General features: G+C 48.8%; 1 protein-coding gene across 2 annotated transcripts in view; it reads left to right on the forward strand.

The window, feature by feature from the left end:
* CRIM1 (cysteine rich transmembrane BMP regulator 1) overlaps positions 1-23,888 on the forward strand; it is a gene marked incomplete at both ends in the record, with an annotated part of 205,607 nt that overhangs the window by 94,610 nt on the left and 87,109 nt on the right. For both annotated transcript variants that reach the window (XM_080711934.1, XM_080711935.1), the window contains one exon: positions 17,077-17,198. In XM_080711934.1, coding sequence (XP_080568060.1) covers positions 17,077-17,198 — 122 coding nt within the window. The remainder of the gene's footprint in view (positions 1-17,076; positions 17,199-23,888) is intronic.

A 23,888-nucleotide genomic window follows, 5' to 3' on the forward strand; every position in this document is an offset into this window, starting at 1 on the left:
AGTCAAGAGGAGTCTTAAGATACTTCCTGAAACATTACAGTTGTCACCTCTTTTTCTTTGGTTTCAAAACCTTAGGATTCCCTAGTGAGTGGATTCCTGAATTTAGTCTATATGGTGCCAAATTCTATATAGTATATTTTTCTATGCATACATACCTATAATAAATTTTAGCCTTTAAATTAGGTATAGTAACATATTGATAGAAATCATGAATAGTGTAATCATACTACTATTACAGGGCTTGTTAAAACTTAATGATTGTTTATTTCTGGATTTTTTTATTTGACCATGGGTAATTGAAACCATGGAGAGTGAAGCCATAGTTGGAGTTGGGCTACTACTATAGACTGTGCTTGAGGGCAGTGACCCACTTTATGTGTTTCTCTCTGTGTTTAGCACAGGCAAATCATGAACTTACTTAAACTATATAGACTGTCTATATCAAGTCCCAGTTTCAAAACCCCATAGTGTTCTTGGTTTGTTCTGAGAACAAACGTTTCAAGTGTAGGCCACACGCACGGCATTGGGTTACCTGGCAGGAATAAAATGTTCATGATGTCAGGGAGCATGCAGTCTAAAGGAAGGCAGTATGGACAAGTCACTGTAGTCTCAAGTGCTGTGCTGTTTGGAAGCAGAAGGAAAGAAAGTAAGGGAAAATTCACAGGGTAAGGAGATATTAATTCCTATTTGGGAAATTGTCAGATTTGACTTTTGAGCTGAGTCTTTGGGAATGAGTCAGAGTTCACCAGATGGAGAAAGTGGAAAGGGCAATCTAGGCAATTGTAGTCACTATTTTTTTTTTTTTACTTTTAATGTGTTTTACAGCTTCAAACATTAGACTAATCCCCACATATCTTTATGATTCAAGAAAAATGGAATTCTGGGTTTTCCCCAAGATAACTCCCACCCCATTGCAGGACTACATCACTTGTTTGAGATGTCTTATTACTTTCCTACCCAGGAAAGACGCCTCTTAGAATGGTATACAGAGCCCTTTAGACACAGCCTTGGCCCATTCACAACTGCTGGTCCCTCAGAAATACCCTTAGTCCTCATCTCAGCATATGAAATTATTTTGATGGACAAAAACATTTTCTCAAACTAAACACACTATATTCTTTCGTGCTGACGTAAAGTTTTTGAGGTTCTTTATCTCCCTGGAATTTTTCCCTCTGTCCCCAGGCCCTCACACTTGGGCACTTCACGGTCTGCCCACATAAATGCCACCCTGCCCCAAGCGTCAAGCACTTATCTTTGTGATTCTAGTGAGAGAAAGCATCATGGGAGAAGTGTTTATTGTGGATGAACGGAGGTCTGTTAGGTACACAGGGATTGCAGTGTTCAAGACAAGGGATGGCGACTGCCACAAGTTTGCTCCTCCCCAGCAGCCCTCAGCACAGGGGTTGAGTTATGATTTGTGGTTGGCAGCCTTTGGTCCAAAAACATGGATCTTTTCTTTTTTTTTTTTTTAAGTTTCAACACCTTCATTTTTTAAATTTATTTTTATTGATGCATTGTAATCATACATCACATTGGAATACAAGACTTGAGAGGATATACAAGTACACATCATCCAATTAGCCCTCATCCAGCCCCCATCCCATTCCCTCCCCCTCCCTCGATCCCATGCTTGTTTGGTGATTAACTTTGATACATTTGTTTATGTACCTCCTGCGTTTTAAAGAGGCTTCATCCTCCCCTATTCCATACCCTCTGATTGGTCACCTTAATTGCTTCACTATAGGGCCCTTTCTATAACTCGATCTCTTCCTGTTGCCCCTTTCCTCCTAGTTATTGCTGATTAGGGGAAGCATCTGGTTTTTATTTTCTGCGATGTTTCTCTTGTGCATGCCGCGTTTCAAGTACCGATATCACTCTTGACGGCCCCAGTAGTGGCCTGGCTACCCGGTGGACTGATCCAGACCTCGCTGGCTCAAGCAGCGGCCTTGCCTCATGGTAGGCCCTGATTCTGGCCTCACTGGCCCCCACACCGCTGGCCCCCACACCCCTCGGCTGGCTCCGATCCCAGTCTCGGTGAAACATGGGTATTTTCTTAGGGTAACTTTTTTTCGCCTCTTTGAACTGATTGCCCACATTTAAAAATTGGCATACTTCACAAAAATTTGGCTTCTCATGAACTATATGGAAGATAGCATCATTGAATTCATGTTTCTGCATGGGGTCAGTAATGACCCTCTGAGAGGTTATGACCCGTCTTGAATGGTCTGCAGTCCCTGGTTGGGGATTACTTGTCTCTACCTTTTTGAGGATTCCTGACTGATTGCTTTAGATGTTCAGGTTTGCTGTCTCTGGTTTAATGCCTTGGAGTTATATTCAAGGGATCAGATATAGAAGGAGGAAAAAGAGATAGGAAGTGTAAAAGTTTTACGGAGATGGTGGGGTAAGGTGGGGTAAGGTGTAGGGCTGTTTCCTTAGAGAGGTACCATTAGGATGAGTCTCCACTGGGGAAGAAAGAGAAGAAGCTGGCGGAGGTGTCTCAGTGAAGCTAGAGAGTCAGTGTGGTGGGAACCCGAACATGAGAGCTGGAAGTTGGCCCATTGTGATCAGCAAGTAGGATGTGTGACTTCAGAGAAGCAAGTCACTGAAGTGGATGAGAGGAGGGAGTAGTAAGGGCCACTGGATCTAGTGAGGCCAGGATGTTGAAAATGCTCTGTCCACATCACCCTGAAGCCTCCGATTTATAGTCACATGCAGTAGCTGGCAGGTGTTGAGCATTTCTGTGCTCCAGGCATAGCCTGTCCTAGGTGTTTCTCAGGGAGCAGTTAACTTCATCTGTGTAGCAGTCTTAATGACACATGGGTACTTTAGCCATCCCCATGTACATGCAGTTCAGTTGAGGCTTAGTGGCATTACCTGACTTGCCCGGGGACCCAAGGTCACATAACTCTTAAGTGGCCAGAAGCCAAACCTGAAACCATTTGATGTCAAGAAGCATTCTCCAAGCCTCTTCCCCTGAGCAGCTGAGTGAGAATTAAAGCCACAGAAAATAGGGGGGGGGAGGGTTGTGAGAGTAGAGCACCACAGTGTGGAATAGCCAACAGTCAACTCGGAGACTGTCAGCTCCTTTCTATCACAGGTGAATAAGTGTGAGGGACTCTGCATTCTTATAGAGGTGGCTGCAGTTTAGGGGGTAGCCAGGCGAGCGTTAGAAGCAGATTCCCACAAGTGAGTGGTGCATGTTGTGGTGATAGGTCTGTCTGTAGAGGAAAGGTTGGGGAGAGCAGGGGCTCAGTTGGAAGGGAGACTGGCCTGGGAGGATGAGTCCCAGGCAGCAGAGCAATTCTCTGGGGTTGTGCATTCCCCCAAGGACCAGACAGTATATCCTGTACTTTGCACTGCTGATAAGGATGAGAGGCTGGGAACTGACTGTGCACACAGATCCAAATGGCTGATGCTTGCTTACAATCCCAATGGCTCTGGAGGCCCAAAGGTGGGTCCGCAGCCTAGGCAGTTGGTACCCTGCTCAGGGTTTCAAATAGAAGGTTAGTGCAGATATCGTGTTCTTCATGTGCTCCTAGAAAGGGGCAAAATAGTGTACACCCCATGTGTTCTCATTTGTGGTTATATGTCCAACACCTTTCCTAAACTGCAGCAGGACCCTGTGTCTCCCCAGTACCCCCAAGCCTAGTGTCTGCTGCACATATACTCTGAGTAAATAGTGAAAAGTAATTTCATCCTCATAAGCTGATTACATGTTCCAAAGCACCCCTTAAAATGCAGTTGACAATTCCAAACTCTGAAATGGGAGTAATTTGTGTTGCTGTATTAAAATTTATTCTCGCTCCAAGCACAGGCCTCCTCCCCTGCAGAGTGTGGTGTGCCAATGTCCCTTGTTTCTACTTGTCCTGGCTGGTCTTCTGTGAACCTCTCCCTCAGATCCAGCCAGCCACGAAAGCCAACTTCAGCGTCTTCCCCCCAGACGTGAGGCCGTGGAGACAGAGTGCCTTCTCTTTGGGGATATGTCAGCTCTCCATACCCAACACTGGACTGTTGGACTGGACTGAATGGGTCAGGATGCCTGCCAGATCCCAGCACTGAGGTTTTTAGCAGGGACCCTGAGACTGTTTTCAGCTGTTTCTGCTCCCAGGACTGGGTCCATTCAGAACCCCAACTCTTTTTCTTAGCCTGGCACATAAAGTGGTAATTTGTGGAGCATGCCATTGCTTTTTCCCCACCACATCTACTTACTGTAGCCTTCTAGAAGATAATTTTATAATCTTTATAGGAACCACGTAGACTTAAAACTTGTATTTTCCTGCAATTTATGCCACTTTTCTTTCAACTTAGTGCCTCAAGCTTCCCAATCAACCTGTCGGCCTTAAGGAGGGAGGCAGAATTGTGTGTCCCTTGAGAAAGATAGGAAGAAAAAGGGTGTAGTGATTGCTTGATAGGGGCTTAACAGTAGACTTCATTATTACTTACTAATATTAAGAAATGCAAAGGACTGTGGTACCTAATTGTTCTCAGCTTATACCTTCCCTGTGTGGGAGTGTATTTTCAATCTCTACTCCCAGAAAGAAAAAAAAGCATATCAACAACACAGAAAGATGAGTGATGTCACTCTCTGAGGGAAAAGTGGGAAAGAACGTCAGTTTCTGGTGGTGCAAGTGGGAGCGTGCTGTGGAAGACAGGGAAGTGTGTGAGCCTCTGCACCCGTGCTAACTGAACCAGTGTGTCTCAGCACTCACTTGGGTGATGGAAACCAAGATCCTGCAGGGATTATCTTGGGCAAAGGGAGAAAGGTGAAGAAGGCCAGTGATCTAGAGAGAAGCAGCAGGTCTCCTCTGGTAAGACCTGAGGAATTTCCATGGGGTGGGGGGAGACACATCCTTTTTCATAAGGAGAGTTACATATCCTCTGATGGAAAGCCTCTTTCATTTTGGATGGTTTATTTGTAGTCTTCTTTTTATTTCCTTGAACTTACACATCTCTGGAAAGAGGTAAGAAATTTAATCAGTAGAAAGATAATGCATCAAATTTAATTAAAGTTGAAGCTACTTTTTATAGAAGAGACATGTTTTATGTGTCATAATTCCCATTCCTGACAAGCTGTTTCATTAATGCACTGTGTGGAATACTAGTCTTACAAGTGCTTTGCCGCTTCAGTGCTTCATTTATTCTTGTTTCCTGACTCAAGGGGAGGCCGCCTCCCACCTGTAAATAGTCATTTTTGATATGCCAGCAGTGCTGTCTCCCCCTTCGGAAGGGCTCAGGCACCACATTCAGATGTGGAGTAAAGCCAAGATGGGAAGAAGTCTTTTGCACAGAGCCTCACTGACTATCTCCTTCCAGGACATGGGCAGAGATAAGTGTCTGCTTGGGGGAGATGAGGTGGCTGATAGGTCTCTGCTTCCAGCTGCATCCTCTGAAGAGGGAGCCCATCCTAGGGAATGTTGTGATAACACTTGCCCCCAGTGCTGTGGCTCCCGCCCCAGGGCATACTCCAGGGCATTCCTGTTCTCTGCAGAAAGATTGTGGCGATAGCAGAGGGCACCGCTCCCTGCAGCTCCTTCAGAACTCTCCCCCTGCCCCGTCTAGCATCTGGTCATTCCAGTAATATTAATTCTTCAACTTAGTTTTGGAGAGCCTCAGGCGTGCCTCCTGATACAGGGACAGGAGCCTCTAGCATGTTGTTCTAAAAAAAGTTATAAATAAGTAATTATTACAACCCAGGAGAAACCTAAGATTCCCAGGAAAGCCTCTGGGAAAGGCCTCATGTTGAGCCAGGTGATCGCAGCAGCAGAGACTGGGATAGGAATGCAACAAAGCAGTCGGGGTTTTACACTTAGAAGAAAGGTTATTATAATCCAGCCATTTCCCTTTACGGCTGAGAAAAACAAGCTGCACATTTTTCTGGCGGATGTGCAGCATATTGGATAAATAAGTTGTTCCTTTACTCAGTGTCTCTCACTTGGCAGCAGTGGTATTTAGGTAGGAAGGAGTCCTTGTAAGTGATTGAGAGTGTGTACATATGTGTGAGTAAGTCCTACTCTTGCTGAAATGTTAAGTTATACTTGTTTTTGTTTGCAGTAGCAAGTGCAACTTAAACTATGGTGACCCGACCCTACACATTGGGCCTGAGGTTTTCAAAAAGTGGATCCCAGATTCCCCTAGAGAGCTTCTGATTTGGGGTCGATTCTGCAGTTCCTCACCATATTAGCAGAAAAGCAATTATCAAGTGTGGTACCCTGGAACCTGCATTCTAAACAAATTCTGTAGTCTTTTCTTCCAAATACTGATTTGGAAAACCATTGCACCTACAAGTTCTCAGGCTTGCATGTATACAAATTAAAAGTATTTTTAAAAGTGCATACTTTAATCCCTGACTTAAGAATCTAAGAGGCACCGAGCATGGTGGCGCACACTTGTAATCCCTGCGCTTGGGAGGTGGAGACAGGAGGATCGCGCAGGATCAAAGCCAGCCTCACTGGCTTAAGAGACCCTGTTTCCAAATAAAAATGTAAAATAGGTCTGGGAGTGTAGCCCAGAGGTGGAAGGCCCCTGGGTTCCATCCCCAGTACCACCCAAAAAAAAAAAAAAAGAATGTTCCTTCCAAATTTTTGTTTGGATGTTTTCGTCCATGGTTTTGTTTGTTTATAAGATAACTAAGCCATGCCCCAGCTCTAAGAGATATTTGCAGGAGAATCAGTATGATTTTGGTGCAGTGTGGTGGAAAGATACACTCCAAGGATAAAGTGTCCCTGTGTGTTGCCGAAGGTCAGAGAAGGGATCGTTTTCCACCAGAGAAAGCCTCGTAGGGTGGGTTGGTGTTCAGGTCAGCAGGGAATTCTTCAGGGGAAAGAAGAGGCTGCAGTTGGGGCTGAGTGACATCTGAGCTGTGGCCTGATGTGGACCTAGTGACTGGCAGGGGCTCCAGTGGAGTGAGGAAACTAAAAGCTGCGTAGAGGCCAGGCTTATGAGCATCCTGCAAGCTCAGGAACGAGGGCTCTGGACCTCTGGCCTGCCTGAGTGCCTGAGTGCAGGAAGCAAAGGCCCTGAAGGGGAAGAGTAAGAGCACACTCTTGTCTTGCCTAGCAGGCCAGCAGGCGAAGGCCTCCTAAGGAGGTGAGTGCCCTCTAGGGGTCTACATGACTTGTGAGTATCGTTCATTGTTATACTCAGCTGCTTAGATGCCCACTAAGCTGAATCCATTACCTGCCTGAGGAAAACAATAAAATAACTAGGTCCCATCTGGCTGCAGCTGTGATTACATTATGCAAAAATGTATTAATGTGGTGCTTTTATTGATCATTATCTTAATACAGGATAGCATTAGAGGCTCCCCCACACCCCCTGGAAAATTGCAAATACAGGTTGCTTCTTGTCTGAAGTTCAAAAATTTTTAGTCTTCATATGTTTGATTCTGTTTGTATTAATTAATAGGCAAGTCCACAGAGACAGAACATAAATTAGTGGTTGCTGAAAGTGTGGGAGAAGTGGGGTATGACTGTTAGTTGGGTACAGGGTGTGTGTGTGTGTGTGTGTGTGTGTGTGTGTGTGTGTGTGTGTGTGTGTGTTACTGGGGATTGACCACAGGGATATTCAATGTCCAGCCTTGTTTTATTTTTTTACTTGGAAACAGGGTCTCGCTAAGTTTCTGAGAGTCTAAGTTGCTGAGGCTGGTCTTGAACCAGAGATCCTCTCGTCTCAGCCTCCCAAGTACAGGGATTACAGGTGTGCACCACTACTCCTGTTCAGGTTTCTTTCTGAGGTGATGGAAATGTTCTGAAAAATAGGTACCAGTGATGGTTGCACAACCCTGAGAATATAAAAGCACTGGGTGGTACACTTTAAAAGGGTGGGTGATATGGGGCGTGAATTATAGCTCAGTAAAGCTGTTGTGTTTTTAAAGCCTTTAGCACTCTGCACAAGGCACTGTGCACACAGCTCTGCCTGGAGGGGTCTTTAGCTCATTCTCAGCAGTCTACTTCTCGCTTCCTTTTGCTTCTTCACGTTGCTCCCTTAGTCACTATCATCCTCTTTTCTACCTCTCCAGTCCTTTTTCCATCTAAGAAATATTTATAAAACGACTACACATGATAAGTGCAGAAAGAACTTGTAGCCAGATGAAAACTCCAGTCACTTGAAACAGTGTGAGAAAGGCTATAGGCAAGTGTGGTGTTTGGGGGTAGAGAGAAGGAGCCGTTACCTAGAAAGATCGCTTAGCAGGAGGGCTGAACAGGAATCAGGAGCCAGTAGGTGAGCATTGTGAACACAGCAAACCTAGGGCCTGCCTGGGGAAGAGTGACTGTGCATAAGGGAAATATGGAGAGAGAATCGGAAGGAAGGTACAGGACTTGAGGGTGCGTGTGCTACGCTGAGACAGTAATGGACACTGAAGATTGTTGACCGTGGACGCGGCAGAGGTTGAATGAGGGGAGACAGATTAGAGTGGGAAGGAGAGGTGGGAGGGGATAACAACCTCAGCCCAAAGAAGCATCTGCCTCATGATCCTCCAATTCTTCTGCCCCCACCCCATCTGTTTTCTCCTTTCCCTGGCTTGCTCCTTATCCAGCTGGGGTAAAGAGTAAAGAGTAAGGGGGAAATAAATAAAAATGAAGAAAAAGAAGGTGGTGAGGACAAGGTGCAGTTTACACGCTCCCGTGGTTCTGTAATTCGGCATTTCCTCTGCAGAACTCAGAACCTAGTTTCTTCTGGTGACAAGGGGTGGAGTGCAGGAACCCCACCTAATTTCAGCTCTGTTGAAGCACTGTGCTGCCCTGGCCCATCTGAAAGGGATGAGTGCCTGCCTCCAGGGAATGTGGACTAATCTTAAGGACCATTATGGTTGGACCAAGATAACTTATAAAGTAAATTTCCTAGGCAGATATGGATCGTGATGTCCCTCACACCCACATTTGCTCTCTGACATTAAATGTAGGCATATCTGTCAGCAGATAATTCATGTGAATTGTATTGTGTTGAACTATACAGAATTGATATTTGACCATTTCCCACCTGTAAAAATAGCAGTTTCCTAAGATTTCAGCCCAACAGCGGCCCAATGGATCGCTGACTGGAGCCTGGATCTTTACCCTTTGTGTAGCCTTTACAAGTTCCTTCTCCATTAAAAGTACTGAAGTGCTAATTTCAGGTTCAGAGGAAGCCACAAGAAGTCCAAAGATAGCAAAAGGTAGAGTAATCTAAGGAGGGGAACAGAAGCCCAGAGCATGTCAGTAAGAAGCTGATAAGCTGATTCTTTCCTCTGTAGTCATTCTGGGCTTAGAGGTTAAAAAAAAAAAAAAAAGGCTAAGAAGGATTTTCTTTGCTAAGTAGGTTAATAGGCAGTTATGTGCAGTTTTATTTTTTTTTTTTTTTTTTTTTTTTTTTTTTTTTTTTTTTAATTAATTTATTTTTTAAATTGGTGCATTGTAGTCATATATCAATCACATTGGAGTACAAGACTTGAGAGGATATACAAGCACACATCATCCAATTAGCCCTCCTCCAGCCCCCGTCCCATTCCCTCCCCCTCCCTCCATCCCACACTTCTTTGGTGATTTACTTTGATACATTTGTTTATGTACCTCCTGCATTTTAAAGAGGCTCCGTCCTCCAGTATTACATACCCTCTGATTGATCACATTAGTTGCTTCACTATAGGGCCCTTTCTATAGCTCAACCTCTTCCTGTTGCCCTTTTCCTCCTAGTTATTGCTGATTAAGAGAAGCGTCTGATTTATATTTTCTGTGATATTTCTCTGTGCATGCTGCGTTGCAAGTACCAATCCCACTCTTGATGGTCCCAGTAGTGGCCTGGCTACTCAGTGGACTGATCCAGACCTCGCTGGCTCACGCAGCGGCCTTGCCTCATGGGAGGACCCAGTTCTGGTCTCACTGGCCCCTGAACCGGTCAAACCCCTAAGCTGGCTTTGGTCCCGACCTTGGAGGCCGCAGGAGTAAACTTGCCTCACGCCAGGCTCCGATGCTGGCCATTGGCCCCTGCACCGGTCTAACCCCTTGGCAGGATTCCAATCCCAGCCTCGGAGGCCCCAACACTGGTAATGCCTCACGGCAGGCTCCGATGCCGGCCTCACTGGCCCCAGCACCGGCCTAACCCCTTGACAGGCTCTTATCCTGGCCTCAGAGGCCCCAGTACCGGCCTTGCCTCATGGCAGGCTCCGATGCCGGCCTCGCTGGCCCCAGCACCGGCCTAACCCCTCGGCAGGCTCTCAACCTGGCCTCGGAGGCCCCAGTACCGGCCTTGCCTCACGGCAGGCTCCGATGCCGGCCTCGCTGGCCCCAGCAGCGGCCTAACCCCTCGGCAGGCTCCGATCCCGGCCTCGGAGGCCCCAGCACTGGTCATGCCTCAAGGCAGGCTCCGATGCCGGCCTCGCTGGCCCCAGCACCGGCCTAGCCCCTTGGCAGGCTCTTATCCTGGCCTCGGAGGCCCCAGTACCGGCCTTGCCAAACGGCAGGCTCCGATGCCGGCCTCGCTGGCCCCAGCACCGGCCTAACCCCTCGGCATGCTCCGATCCCGGCCTCGGAGACCCCAGGACTGGTCATGCCTCACGGCAGGCTCCGCTGCCGGCCTCGTTGGCCCCAGCACCGGCCTAACCTCTCGGCAAGCTCTTATCCTGGCCTCGGAGGCCCCAGTACCGGCCTTGCCTCACGGCAGGCTCCGATGCCGGCCTCGCTGGCCCCAGCAGCGGCCTAACCCCTCGGCAGGCTCCGATCCCGGCCTCAGAGGCCCCAGTACCGGCCTTGCCTCAAGGCAGGCTCCGATGCCGGCCTCGCTGGCCCCAGCACCGGCCTAACCCCTCGGCAGGCTCTTGTCCTGGCCTCGGAGGCCCCAGTACCGGCCTTGCCTCACGGCAGGCTCCGATGCCGGCTTCGCTGGCCCCAGCAGCGGCCTAACCCCTCGGCAGGCTCCGATCCCGGCCTCGCACTGGTCATGCCTCAAGGCAGGCTCCGCTGCCGGCCTCGCTGGCCCCAGCACCGGCCTAGCCCCTTGGCAGGCTCTTATCCTGGCCTCGGAGGCCCCAGTACCGGGCTTGCCTCACGGCAGGCTCCGATGCCGGCCTCGCTGGCCCCAGCACCGGCCTAACCCCTCGGCATGCTCCGATCCCGGCCTCGGAGGCCCCAGCACTGGTCATGCCTCACAGCAGGCTCCACTGCCGGCCTCGTTGGCCCCAGCACCGGCCTAACCCCTCGGCAAGCTCTTATCCTGGCCTCGGAGGCCCCAGTACCGGCCTTGCCTCACGGCAGGCTCCGATGCCGGCCTCGCTGGCCCCAGCAGCGGCCTAACCCCTCGGCAGGCTCTTATCCTGGCCTCGGAGGCCCCAGTGCCGGCCTTGCCTCACGGCAGGCTCCGATGCCGGCCTCGCTGGCCCCAGCAGCGGCCTAACCCCTCGGCAGGCTCCGATCCCGGCCTCAGAGGCCCCAGTACTGGCCTTGCCTCAAGGCAGGCTCCGATGCCGGCCTCACTGGCCCCAGCACCGGCCTAACCCCTCGGCAGGCTCTTGTCCTGGCCTCGGAGGCCCCAGTACCGGCCTTGCCTCACGGCAGGCTCCGATGCCGGCCTCACTGGCCCCAGCAGCGGCCTAACCCCTCGGCAGGCTCCGATCCCGGCCTCGGAGGCCCCAGCACTGGTCATGCCTCAAGGCAGGCTCCGATGCCGGCCTCGCTGGCCCCAGCACCGGCCTAACCCCTTGGCAGGCTCTTATCCTGGCCTCGGAGGCCCCAGTACTGGCCTTGCCTCACGGCAGGCTCCGATGCCGGCCTCGCTGGCCCCAGCAGCGGCCTAACCCCTCGGCATGCTCCGATCCCGGCCTCGGAGGCCCCAGCACTGGTCATGCCTCACGGCAGGCTCCGCTGCCGGCCTCGTTGGCCCCAGCACCGGCCTAACCCCTCGGCAAACTCTTATCCTGGCCTCGGAGGCCCCAGTACCGGCCTTGCCTCACGGCAGGCTCCGATGCCGGCCTCGCTGGCCCCAGCACCGGCCTAACCCCTCGGCAGGCTCTTGTCCTGGCCTCGGAGGCCCCAGTACCGGCCTTGCCTCACGGCAGGCTCCGATGCCGGCCTCGCAGGCCCCAGCAGCGGCCTAACCCCTCGGCAGGCTCTTATCCTGGCCTCGGAGGCCCCAGTACCGGCCTTGCCTCACGGCAGGCTCCGATGCCGGCCTCGCTGGCCCCAGCAGCGGCCTAACCCCTCGGCAGGCTCCGATCCCAGCCTCGGAGGCCCCAGCACTGTTCATGCCTCAAGGCAGGCTCCGATGCCGGCCTCACTGGCCCCAGCACCGGCCTAGCCCCTTGGCAGGCTCTTATCCTGGCCTCGGAGGCCCCAGTACCGGCCTTGCCTCACGGCAGGCTCCGATGCCGGCCTCGCTGGCCCCAGCACCGGCCTAACCCCTCGGCAGGCTCTTATCCTGGCCTCGAGGCCCCAGTACCGGCCTTGCCTCAAGGCAGGCTCCGATGCCGGCCTTGCTGGCCCCAGCACCGGCCTAACCCCTCAGCAGGCTCTTATCCTGGCCTCGGAGGCCCCAGTACCGGCCTTGCCTCACGGCAGGCTCCGATGCCGGCCTCACTGGCCCCAGCAGCGGCCTAACCCCTCGGCAGGCTCCGATCCCGGCCTCAGAGGCCCCAGTACCGGCCTTGCCTCAAGGCAGGCTCCGATGCCGGCCTCGCTGGCCCCAGCAGCGGCCTAACCCCTCGGCAGGCTCCTATCCCGGCCTCGGAGGCCCCAGCACTGGTCATGCCTCAAGGCAGGCTCCGATGCCGGCCTCGCTGGCCCCAGCACCGGCCTAACCCCTCGGCAGGCTCTTGTCCTGGCCTCGGAGGCCCCAGTACCGGCCTTGCCTCAAGGCAGGCTCCGATGCCGGCCTCGCTGGCCCCAGCACCGGCCTAACCCCTCAGAAGGCTCTTATCCTGGCCTCGGAGGCCCCAGCACCGGCCTAACCCCTCGGCAGGCTCTTATCATGGCCTCAGAGGCCCAAGTACCGGCCTTGCCTCATGGCAGGCTCTGATGCCAGCCTCGCTGGCCCCAGCACTGGCCTAGCCCCTCAGCAGGCTCCGGTCCCATCCTCGGGGGCCCCAACACTGGCCTTGCCTCACGGCAGGCTCCGATGCCGGCCTCGCTGACCCCAGCACCAGCCTAACCCCTCAGCAAGTTCCGGACCCGACCTCGGAGGCCCTAGCACAAGCCTTGCATCATGGCAGGCTCCAATGCCGGCCTCGCTGGCCCCAGCATCGGTCTAACCCCTCTGCAGGTTCCAATCCCGGCCACGGAGGCCTCAGTAGTGGCCCTGCCTCACAGCAAGCTCCGATGTCGGCCACTGGCCCCGGCGCCCGCCTAACCCCTCAGCAGGTTCCGATCACTGTCTCTGTGGTTAGTATTTCAAAGGTTCCAGTTGTAATGTATCAGATCTCTGCCTCCCCCGAATATTGGCCACTGGCATTGCCACTGCCTCCACCGTTTCAAATCCTTCCCAGGCTCTTTTTCCACTCTGAATGTTGTCCAGTGTTCCTAAGCATGCGTGATGGTAGCATTCGACATTTGGTGTAATTTCTCCAAAAAAAATAAAGTTGGTAAGATCCGGTTTCTGCTTCTCCTGAATACAAGTCTCTACCACCATCGCGAAGAACTCTTTCAACACCGCATTTCTCCTTGGTCTCCGCTAAACTCTCTCCTTATATGTGATGTCTGAGATTCTTAACAATATAGAGAAATAGCAGTCCTCTTTCACGGCGAATTTTTCCATAAGTTCCAGTGCATTTAGATAAGTTTTGTCTGCATCTCCAGTGTCCTGGCATCCATAACGGCTTTCTTACCACCTCTCCGATATTTTTCTTTATCTTTTTCTGTTCTGGGCCCGGTTTCTCCAGGGGTCTGGCGTGCTACTCGTAGTTCGGCAGGGACCCAGAGTCCCGCGATCCGGGCCCCAGCTGGCGTGCCCTGTGCTCGACCCCCGCCCAGAACCCAGCGTCTTACTGGGCCTTGTTTCTCCAGGGGTCTGGCGTGCTACTCGCAGTTCAGCCTGGGGCCCAGAGTCCAGGGACCCGGGCCCCATCTGGCGTGCCCAGCCCGCGACCCCCGCCCAGAACCCAGCGTCTTACTGGGTCTGGTTTCTCCAGGGGTCTGGCGTGCTATGCGCAGTTGTTCGGCAGGGGCCCAGAGTCCCGCGACCCGGGCCCCATTAGGCGTGCCCCGCCCGCGACCCCCGCCCAGAACCCAGCGTCTTACTGGGCCTGGTTTCTCCAGGGGTCTGGCGTGCTACGCGCAGTTCGGCCCGGGGCCCAGGGTCCCGCGACCCAGGCCCCGGCTTTTGTGCGCCGTGTGCGACCCCTGCCCAGAACCCAGCGTCTTACTGGGCCTGGTTTCTCCAGGGATCTGGCGTGCTACTCGCAGTTCTGCCTGGGGCCCAGAGTCCCGCGACCCGGGCCCCATCTGGCGTGCCCAGCCCGCGACCCCTGCCCAGAACCCAGCGTCTTACTGGGTCTGGTTTCTCCAGGGGTCTGGCGTGCTATGCGCAGTTGTTCGGCAGGGGCCCAGAGTCCCGCGACCCGGGCCCCATTAGGCGTGCCCCGCCCGCGACCCCCGCCCAGAACCCAGCGTCTTACTGGGCCTGGTTTCTCCAGGGGTCTGGCGTGCTACGCGCAGTTCGGCCCGGGGCCCAGGGTCCCGCGACCCAGGCCCCGGCTTTTGTGCGCCGTGTGCGACCACTGCCCAGAACCCAGCGTCTTACTGGGCCTGGTTTCTCCAGGGATCTGGCGTGCTACTCGCAGTTCTGCCTGGGGCCCAGAGTCCCGCGACCCGGGCCCCATCTGGCGTGCCCAGCCCGCGACCCCTGCCCAGAACCCAGCGTCTTACTGGGTCTGGTTTCTCCCGGGGTCTGGCGTGCTATGCGCAGTTGTTCGGCAGGGGCCCAGAGTCCCGCGACCCGGGCCCCATCTGGCGTGCCCAGCCCGCGACCCCCGCCCAGAACCCGGCGTCTTACTGGGTCTGGTTTCTCCAGGGGTCTATGTGCAGTTTTAAATCTTCTGTAAGGGTCTGGTATGAGTCTGAAGGAAAATAATGGAGATATTTAAATGTTGGGTCAAATGCAGGACTGACTTATTCATGGTTGTCGGTGTGGTACAATTTCTAAGAGCCCTGCAAAGAGGCTGGGATGGAAGTACACATACATATTCAGGAAGGATCACCAAGGTCTTCAACACTGCCCCTTAGTATCTGAACAGGTGCTTTTTTTGGTGTTAGAATGATTCCCTGGAACATAGGAGCAGGCCAGAATGTGAATCCAAGAAGATATGTAAGAAAAGGTGAGTCGAGCCAGCAATTCCTGTAGGATGATTTTGTTGCAACCCCATCTAGATACTAAGCACCACGGGGCGGTGGCCTCTCAGTGCTCTGGCCCCATTCACCTGTAAACTCTAGAGAGTTTAAGTGGTACAGAATGATAAGTGCAGTGATAAACAGTGTACTGCAATACCGCAATGATAAGATGATGCAGCTAAAATCGTAGTGGCTAGGAGCATTAGCATGAAAAAGTATGGGAGAACTGTAGCTGACATTAAAATCCTGGCTCGTAGTTCATGGGCCCTAGAAGGTGATTGTCCTGCAGGGATGTGGACTATGAATAGAAAGCTCCCAGTTCTGCTCACGTCAAACAGGCAGACACTTATTTTTAAACCTTAGGCCCCACTACCATTGCAGCCAAACCTTAGCTAACATCCTCTTCTCCCCAGAAATCCAATTACCTCACGTGAAATGGATAGGAATGGGGGATATTTCATAACTCTGCAATGGTTTTGTTCTTTGATGTAAACTTCCTTTCCTTTCTGCTTCCACAGTTTAAATGTCATTAAATCTCTGGGCCTGATTATTGGCGTACTTGAAGACCACAAGCAGGTTTTAATTTATTAAATATCCAAAGGACAATAGGAGAATGAATCAACCACTTAAATAAGAAGGAAAAATAATATAATTAATGAATGAGCTTCGTTCTTCCCTTCTGGGACCATTACCTCCCCTGATCTTGCCCCCCTCTCCCGTACAAGGGTACCAGCACATTTCTGGCCAGGATGTCTCTCTTCAGGACGCCTTCCTCTTAGGCTCATCAACCGGAGCTTTCTTTCCTCATCCTCTCCACATTCTGACCCTTTGCCCAGGGAGTCCCTGGTCAGAAGTCTTGCTCTTTCCTTGTGTCACATTTGCCAGCTGACAGCAACCTGCCCTGAGGATGTCTTCTTCTGCCTTCCATTTCATTATAGCCCATAAGACAGTGCCCTCTTATTTTACCTGCCCATATTCTTTAGCTTTCTATGTTTAGGCAGATTTCACAGCAGAGTTGAAGTAAAGGGAGAGAGCCAGTACAACCATCTTGCAATTCATTCAACACCTTTTTCATGCATTCAGAAATAAATGCACATTTGCCTACCTAGAAGATAAAAAAAAATTAAGATTTTCCTCTTCCAAGGGAGCTGTCAGAGTTCATTTACCGTAGCTTACACCCTCTATAAAGAGCCCCTTCGTTTGCAATCTCCCTCTTTTGTTCTGTGCATTTATAAATTAAATGTTGCTCAAAATAAGGTAACTCTTAGAGACAATAATACTGACAAGTGAAGAATGAAAAGCTAATAACTTAATTGTTGAAAAAATAATCAAGAAAAAAAGCTCTGGAAAACACCTACCCATCGACAGCAACGGGGCGGGGTGGGGGGCTCTAACACAGGCGCCCATTCTGCCTTCTCCCTCGCACATCACTGAGTCACAGACCAACACAGTGTGTGCATACAAGGATGGCCCAAGTCATCTGAAAATGCCCATTACACTCAATGCCAGCCTGGTCAAATAAGAAATGAGGTAACGCACTTTAGAAATATATCTGCCCAAATGGTTAAAGTTAAAAATTGGAGTATGTGTAAAGGAGATGAGCCGTAGTTACTTGCAAGGAGAAGCAGATGGCATTAGAAGCTCTCCCCCCTCGCATTTCCCAATGACACACGACAAATGAGGCCATCATCTAGACCAGGTACTTCGCCACTGACACCTTGTGGTCTCCCGACTTCTGTGTTGTTGTTTATTCATGGGGTTTTCCTTCCCTTTTCTTTGGTTTCAGATGCGAGTGTCTCTCTGGCTTATGTGGTTTCCCCGTGTGTGAGGTGGGATCCACTCCCCGCATAGTCTCTCGTGGAGATGGGACACCCGGAAAGTGCTGTGATGTCTTTGAATGTGTTAATGGTACGTGGGGTTTCTCTTGTTCTCAGAGAGTGTACATCTGTGCAGCAGCAGCCGGAGGAGGAGGGAGGGTTCAACACAGCTGCTCCTGTCTTTTACGAAGCAGGCAGTTTACTCAGGGAGTTGCTGAAAGCCACTCAGAAAGGAGGTTTGCTTAATATCCCACAGTGCAGTGAAGAAAGTTAGGACGGGAATCATGGTCCCATCCAAAAGAGAATTTTGGAAATGCAATAACAGATTGCACGTAGCTTTCATATGCTGCCGGGTTTCAGAATTATCAGAAGTTTGGGGGTTTCAGCAAAAGAATCAAGGATGTTAACCATATCTCTCCTAAGTCACTCAGTAACCATTGTTGTCAGGAGGTAATCTCCACCTGGCAGCCACCCTGATTTGAAATAGAAAAGACATTTTTTTATCTAGTTCAGAGTTTTTCTACTTAGAACATCTTTGACCAATGTCCGGTCACTGGCCTTGCCTGCTTTTGGCTTGACCCTCATGGCTCAGAAGGATTCTTCACTCATAAGATTCCTCCCTTTAGTCCTTCATGAGAAGGTTTGCTGTTTGATGACCTGATGTTTATTGAATTTAGATGCTAGACAAGAATAATCTAAAACATACTTTTCCACCAGGGAAAATAAAAGAGCTGAATTGCACAGAGTAGTTTTTAATCAATATCTGTGCACATAGGAAAATGGAGGTAGATTGAGAAAATACAACAAAATTACACATTATAGAAATGTCCATGTTCTCTACTGCTTAGAAGAATTGAGCCTTCGGAAGACCTCCTTCCCTCCTAACAGTTCCCCTCCTCGGTACAAGAAAAGGTCTTGTTCAAGTTGAGTCTCGTTGGATTACATCCTGGGACTTTGAGTTCAGTGGCCACATGTGTTGTTTTGATTTGCTTTGAAGAAATACTTGCAGTATGGCTTTGTGGTTAAGATAGAACAGACTAGAACCAGATGATCTCAGTTTAAAAACTGGTTTCCCCACTTACTAGCTGTGTGACCAAGGAAATTTATTGGTTCCTTGGGCCTCAGTTCCACATGTGTAAAATGAAGAGAATTGTGGTCAATTAACTGCAGTATTAGCTGTGAAGCACTTGCGATTGTGCCTCCAGTGCAAATGGTCTGTTTTATTTTGTGTTCCCACCTTCTGTTCTCATCTAGAGACACTTCTGGGGTGGATGGAGACAGTAAGACTGAACATCCTGACACGCAGACCTTACAAATTCAAGTGTGCAGAGAGGGGAATAGAAAAGGTTCCCTGTGCATAAGTTTCTTCTCAGGGCTTCTCCCCCTCCCCTTCTCATCCAGCCCATGGTTTTGTCTGTTAAGCACCTGCCAGTGGGCAAGCAGACCTTGTCTTTCTGGCCCCAGCTGCAATGTGATAACTGTATTGTAGGTGACATTCTTTGAATATGTACACCATTTTCTATGAATACTTAAATACTTCCATAATTATTGCACCGCTTGAGAGAGAAATCATCACTCCTTAGCCTGGGCTCCCCCCATCTCAGACGTGCTCTCCTGACTCTCTCTCTCTCTCTCTCTCTCTCTCTCTCTGGAGTGTAGACACCACCGGGGGCGGGAGTCTGTCACCTCCACCCTTGCATATCATGTACTTCACACAGGTTCCCACATTTCTTTGAGTGAGTGACTGAGTGATCTGATTCCTACCTTGTTAGTTCCCTCCAGAGGTGATTGTTAGGTAGCAGATTTTCTCTTTGGGAATACTCCATCTTTTACTACCCTGTACTTTAATCTTAGTCAAGGCACCTGTCCTGAAAATATCACCCACAGTAATAAACTTTCTCTTGTTTCCTCTGTCTGAGGAAGAATGCCTTTCTCTGCTTACTTGTTGAGTCTAGAAAGCCAGGTGTGATGCGTGTCTTACCAGAACATTGACTCTACATCTCTCACTAATCTGGTGCATCTGGAACAGATACTAGCTGCATCTCTGCCTCAATAACCTTGGAATCTGTCTTCAGGGTCTGCCCTTATTTATAGCCATTTCTTCTAGAACCCTAGTTTCTGGAGTAGGTGTCACCATCTGCCATTGAGACAACAACAGTTACTTACATTTTGATGGCTGCTTCTTTCTTGCCACCATAAACTTGTTGAGTAATCTTCATTTCTTGTTCTGCTGGATAGTATCTCTTACTATATTAGTCATTCAGTTGTAGAAGAAACTAGAAACTATAATTCTATGATTATATGTAGGATTATGAATATTCATAATCCTACAGAATATTTTAAGGAGTCTGTCTTAAAGTCTGTCTTATTTTGACATGTATGTTCATACATATATACATATTAATGTGGAGTGTGAGTCCCTGTGTCTATGTATTTATCACCAGTGTCCTGGTAATGTCATAAGGTTACCATAAGATGTTACATGTCAAAGATCAGTTGACATCACTTAGAAAAGGAGAGGTCTATTGTATATACTAAACATTTGGCTATTCGTGAAGATTTGAGGAAACTACATTCAGAACAGATTCTATAACACAGTGGTAAAATATTAATTGGAAATAAGCATAGCCAAAGGGTTGTACATAAGAGTTGAAATGTGAAAAGTAAAAGTGAAAATTAGGCAGAAGGCCCACAGTTATGCAGGTTATAAGTGTGTATGTAGTTGTCAGAGTTAAACATCAAATCTGGATCCCAGCTTTTTTATCATAGTAAAAAAGGAGATAGGGTCAGATACACAGTTCTCAGGCTGGCTGAATAGGGTGACACTCTCTCTAATAGAGATTTCTCACATGGAAATTTAAAAAGGTAATTCTGAGTAGTGAAGTAGATTGTGTGTGCAGTTGGTTTGGCACCACAAAAGCAGACACAGGTATCTCGATAAAACATAAACGCAGAATATTACACTGCTGCTCAGTGAAAGCACTTCCAAGAGGCAGGGTCGGTACCACTAGACCCTGCAGTCCTCGAATGCTGTTTCTACTTAGGAACTTCTCACATGGAGGATAAGTTCAAGCACCCAGTGCAGGAGGGAGTGGACGGAACGTTGACATCAGCAGCCCCATGTGCAGAAGCAGAGATCACACAACAGCACTGGTTCCTGAGCCAGGTGATCCATGTGTTCACAGTGTCTTTTTAACAGAAGCATTAAATGCAAGAAATAAGATTTAAAATACTCCCATAGAACTCGAGATCTCCTGAGTTTTGAAAACACTAACCTGGATATAGATGGCGAGGATATCCTGTGTATCACTTCTCTTTGCAGCTTGGTTTGCTTGTGTTTCAGTGAAGGGATGGATTGTGAAAGTGTGTAATAGGAGCCTCTGATGAGGGCTGAGTAGGACTTGGGAAGTAGGGTCACATGTTTAGAATCCAAGAGAACAGGTGGTATGATGGAATTCTTTTTATGTAAATGTAGACATTGACATTTCTTTGGAGTATGACCTCCAGAGCAATGATGGACAGCCCTGTCCTTGAGACTCAGGTCTAGCCAGTGCCAGGGGCACACCTATCAACCCAGTTCTTGGGAGGCTGAGACAGGAAGATCTCAGGTTTAAGGTCAGTGTGTGGTAACTTAGCAAGACCTTGTTTCAAAATAAAACACACACTGATGCCACACGTGCTGGTGCACACTTGTAATCCCCACACTTGGGAGGCTGAGACAGAAGGATCGCGTAGGTTCGAAGCCAGCCTCAGCTACTTAGTGAGGCTCTCAGTGACTTAGTGAGACCCTGTTTCCAAATAAAATATAAAATAGGGCTGGGAGTATAGCTCGGAGGTTAGAAAACCTCTGGGTTCCACCCCCAGTACCACACACACACACAAAAAATAAAACACACACACACACACACACACACACACACACACACAGAGTTTCTTCACAGAACCCCCTGTTGTCCTGTACATGGCCCACCTCACTCATTCCTGGAGGCATTTGGGGTTGAAATACCAGACATAAACTGTGGAAGCAATTATTCATTTGCTTAGACATGATCAGTTCTGCGTATATCACAAGCATCTAGATAAAATAGAATATCTTGATGTGTGTGACATTGTCAATAACAGACTCTTCCAGCATGACTTAGTTAAAAAATGTTCCCCAAGTAAGTAAGTGAATTAGTCTGTGACATTATGTTGTTGTATAGAAACCAATTGAAATGGCCAAAATTACTTTTAGCCTTACAATACCCAGTGCTGACTAGAGTAAGCAGGACCAGAGATATGCTGAGGCCAGTTCCCCTTCACAGCTTGCAAAATCCACCATCTGTATAAAAGGGGAAAGAGCCCTTCCAGAGTTGCTGAGAGTGGGGAGGGATGGGGCAGGATCAGGGACAGAAGGGTCATTTGTATACTGCAGGACTAACCAAAAGCAATTGCAGGTGGGTATGAAATAAGTTCAGATGAAAGAAAGCCAAACACAATGTAGCTTAGCTCGTATTCAGCCTGTTTGGGGGCTATTGGAAATGTGTGTCTGCCCCTGCTGCACTCTGAGTCTTACAGAAGTGTACAAATGCAGATTGGAAATGAGCACTAAGAACTAGGGGTCTGTAGTAAGTCATGCTGCCCACCCAATAGTAAGTTCCTGTTTTATTCAGACATCTATTACAGGGTCATAAAAATTGGAAATGTTCTTATATGACCCCTGACAGGATTTTCTCCCAGACATTAACATGTGCAATCAATCACAAGAGAGCCCTATCCCAAATCAGCCTTCTCCTCATGTAAAATTTTGGCCTAGAAAACTCAGACCTACATACAGCCTGTTAATAAGAAAACTGATACAAAAGACATTTGTTCAGAACCCTCTATGTCTGTATAGAAATTATGTAAGGTTTGCAGACACATAATGTCCCCTGGTACAGAAATAGAAGGAGATGCTTTGAAAGAAATACTCTACTCGGTAAGTACTGAGCACTCCTGCTGTTCCCAAGGCCTTATTAAGTAAATGCTTAAGAGATCAGTCTTTTGCTATCCTTTATAAGTATTGTTCCCTTTGCTTCATCCTGCAGTAGTGTGTGTTTGGCATACTCTGGCTCTTACATACACACACCTGGTAGAAAAGTATTTTGTTTTTCTTCAGGTGCTTGGAAGCCCTTGTACCCTGTCTTTGTGGTTGTATCAGTTTGCTGTTGACGTCTAGGAAAATTTCAGAAGGTTCCCATCTGTCATAGGGTTGTCTCTCTGGCCATGGCCCTGCCTGTCTGCTTCCCATACAGCTCAACCCTGGAGAAATGAGACCAATGACAAGGTGTGAGCTCTTGCCTATTGAGAGGTCAAAGAGGAAAAGAACAGAAGTCTGTCTCATTGGGATTTTTCTGTTTTCACACTGGATGTGAAGTGTTCTACATGTTAGTCTTTTCTTTGCTCAAATGATATACCTTTTACCATCTGCCAATCAGTATAGTTTGGCAGGCATTCAGGTTTACCAGTAGTCTATGTTACGAGGCTCTTTCAGAAGTTCTGGAATATATTAAAGAGGGAAAAGGAGATCTCAGAACTTAGAAATTGGCAAATACATGTCTAGAAATCACTAAAAAGACTTTTGTGCATCTTTGCATTGAGAATTGCAAATTACATACTAAATTATTCTTTGTAATACTTTTCTACTCTGTATGCACTTAAATCATTCTTTTGTAGTAGTGGTGGCAATCTCCACACTGTTTTGAGACTTAGCTCAATCGTCAACAGGTAAAGAATAATTCACCATCGGTCCTCAAGGATCAAGCTCTCCTTTTTTAAAGAGCCTTAATAAATTTCTCTCCACATCAGAGATCCCATTGTATTACACTGCTCCTTCTTCCTGCTTTCTTTCTCTCCCTTCTTCCTTCTGCTTCTGCTTTTCTCTCTTCCTCCCTCTCTTTCTCTCTTCTTCTCTCTTCTCTCTTCTATCTCCCTAGAGGAATGATTGTGTTTCCCAGGCTACAGTTTTGGGGACTCCTTATCTTCATCAGTCCCACTCCCTTTCCCATGTGCTTCAGGGAGTGAAACCTGACTGGCCTGGTCATATTGCCAGCGCCATTTCCTCCCAGGTCAGCTTCTCCACACCCCATCACCCCATCATAAAAACAGGTCTGCCTGCAGCAGCTTGACCCATAACAAGAATCTTCCCTCCTTGCTTCTTTCAACTCTTACACCAAGAGTTGTAACTTCCCCCGGATGGTAGATGTGGTTGATTAACTCAAAGTAATTAATATTGATGGGTTTATAAATTTTTCCCAGCTTAAATGGATGTTCAACGTTTTGTTACAGTACAATATTTTGCCTCCACAACATGCAAGTTTAATTTATAAAAATACTTCTTTTTCTATACTTTTTGGGATTTGTGGTCTAGCTGCATGGGTCCATCCAATCCCAGCTTAGATGATGATGTTGGCTAAAAGTATGCAGAAAAATTCTGACCTATAATAAGATTATTCTCTTTAATGTAACTCTACTTTTCTGAGAAAAAGGAATATTACACTGAGCCAGTTCTAAGGAAAGAGGTCAGAGCATACACATTACTGCATGTGTTCAGCACACATATGCTGGCCTGTTTGCTCACTTGTGCGCGCGCTCTCTCTCTCTCTCTCTCTCACACACACACACACACACACACACACACACACACACACACACGTGTCTCATATTCCTCATGGGACTTCAAGTAAGTGACCTACTCTTTAAACTTCATTTTCTTCCTTGAAACAAGTGAATATTAATACTTCCCAACAAGGTCATCATAAAA

The sequence above is a fragment of the Muscardinus avellanarius genome, assembly GCF_963383645.1.
Source record: "Muscardinus avellanarius genome assembly, chromosome: 15".
NCBI lineage: Eukaryota > Metazoa > Chordata > Mammalia > Rodentia > Gliridae > Muscardinus > Muscardinus avellanarius.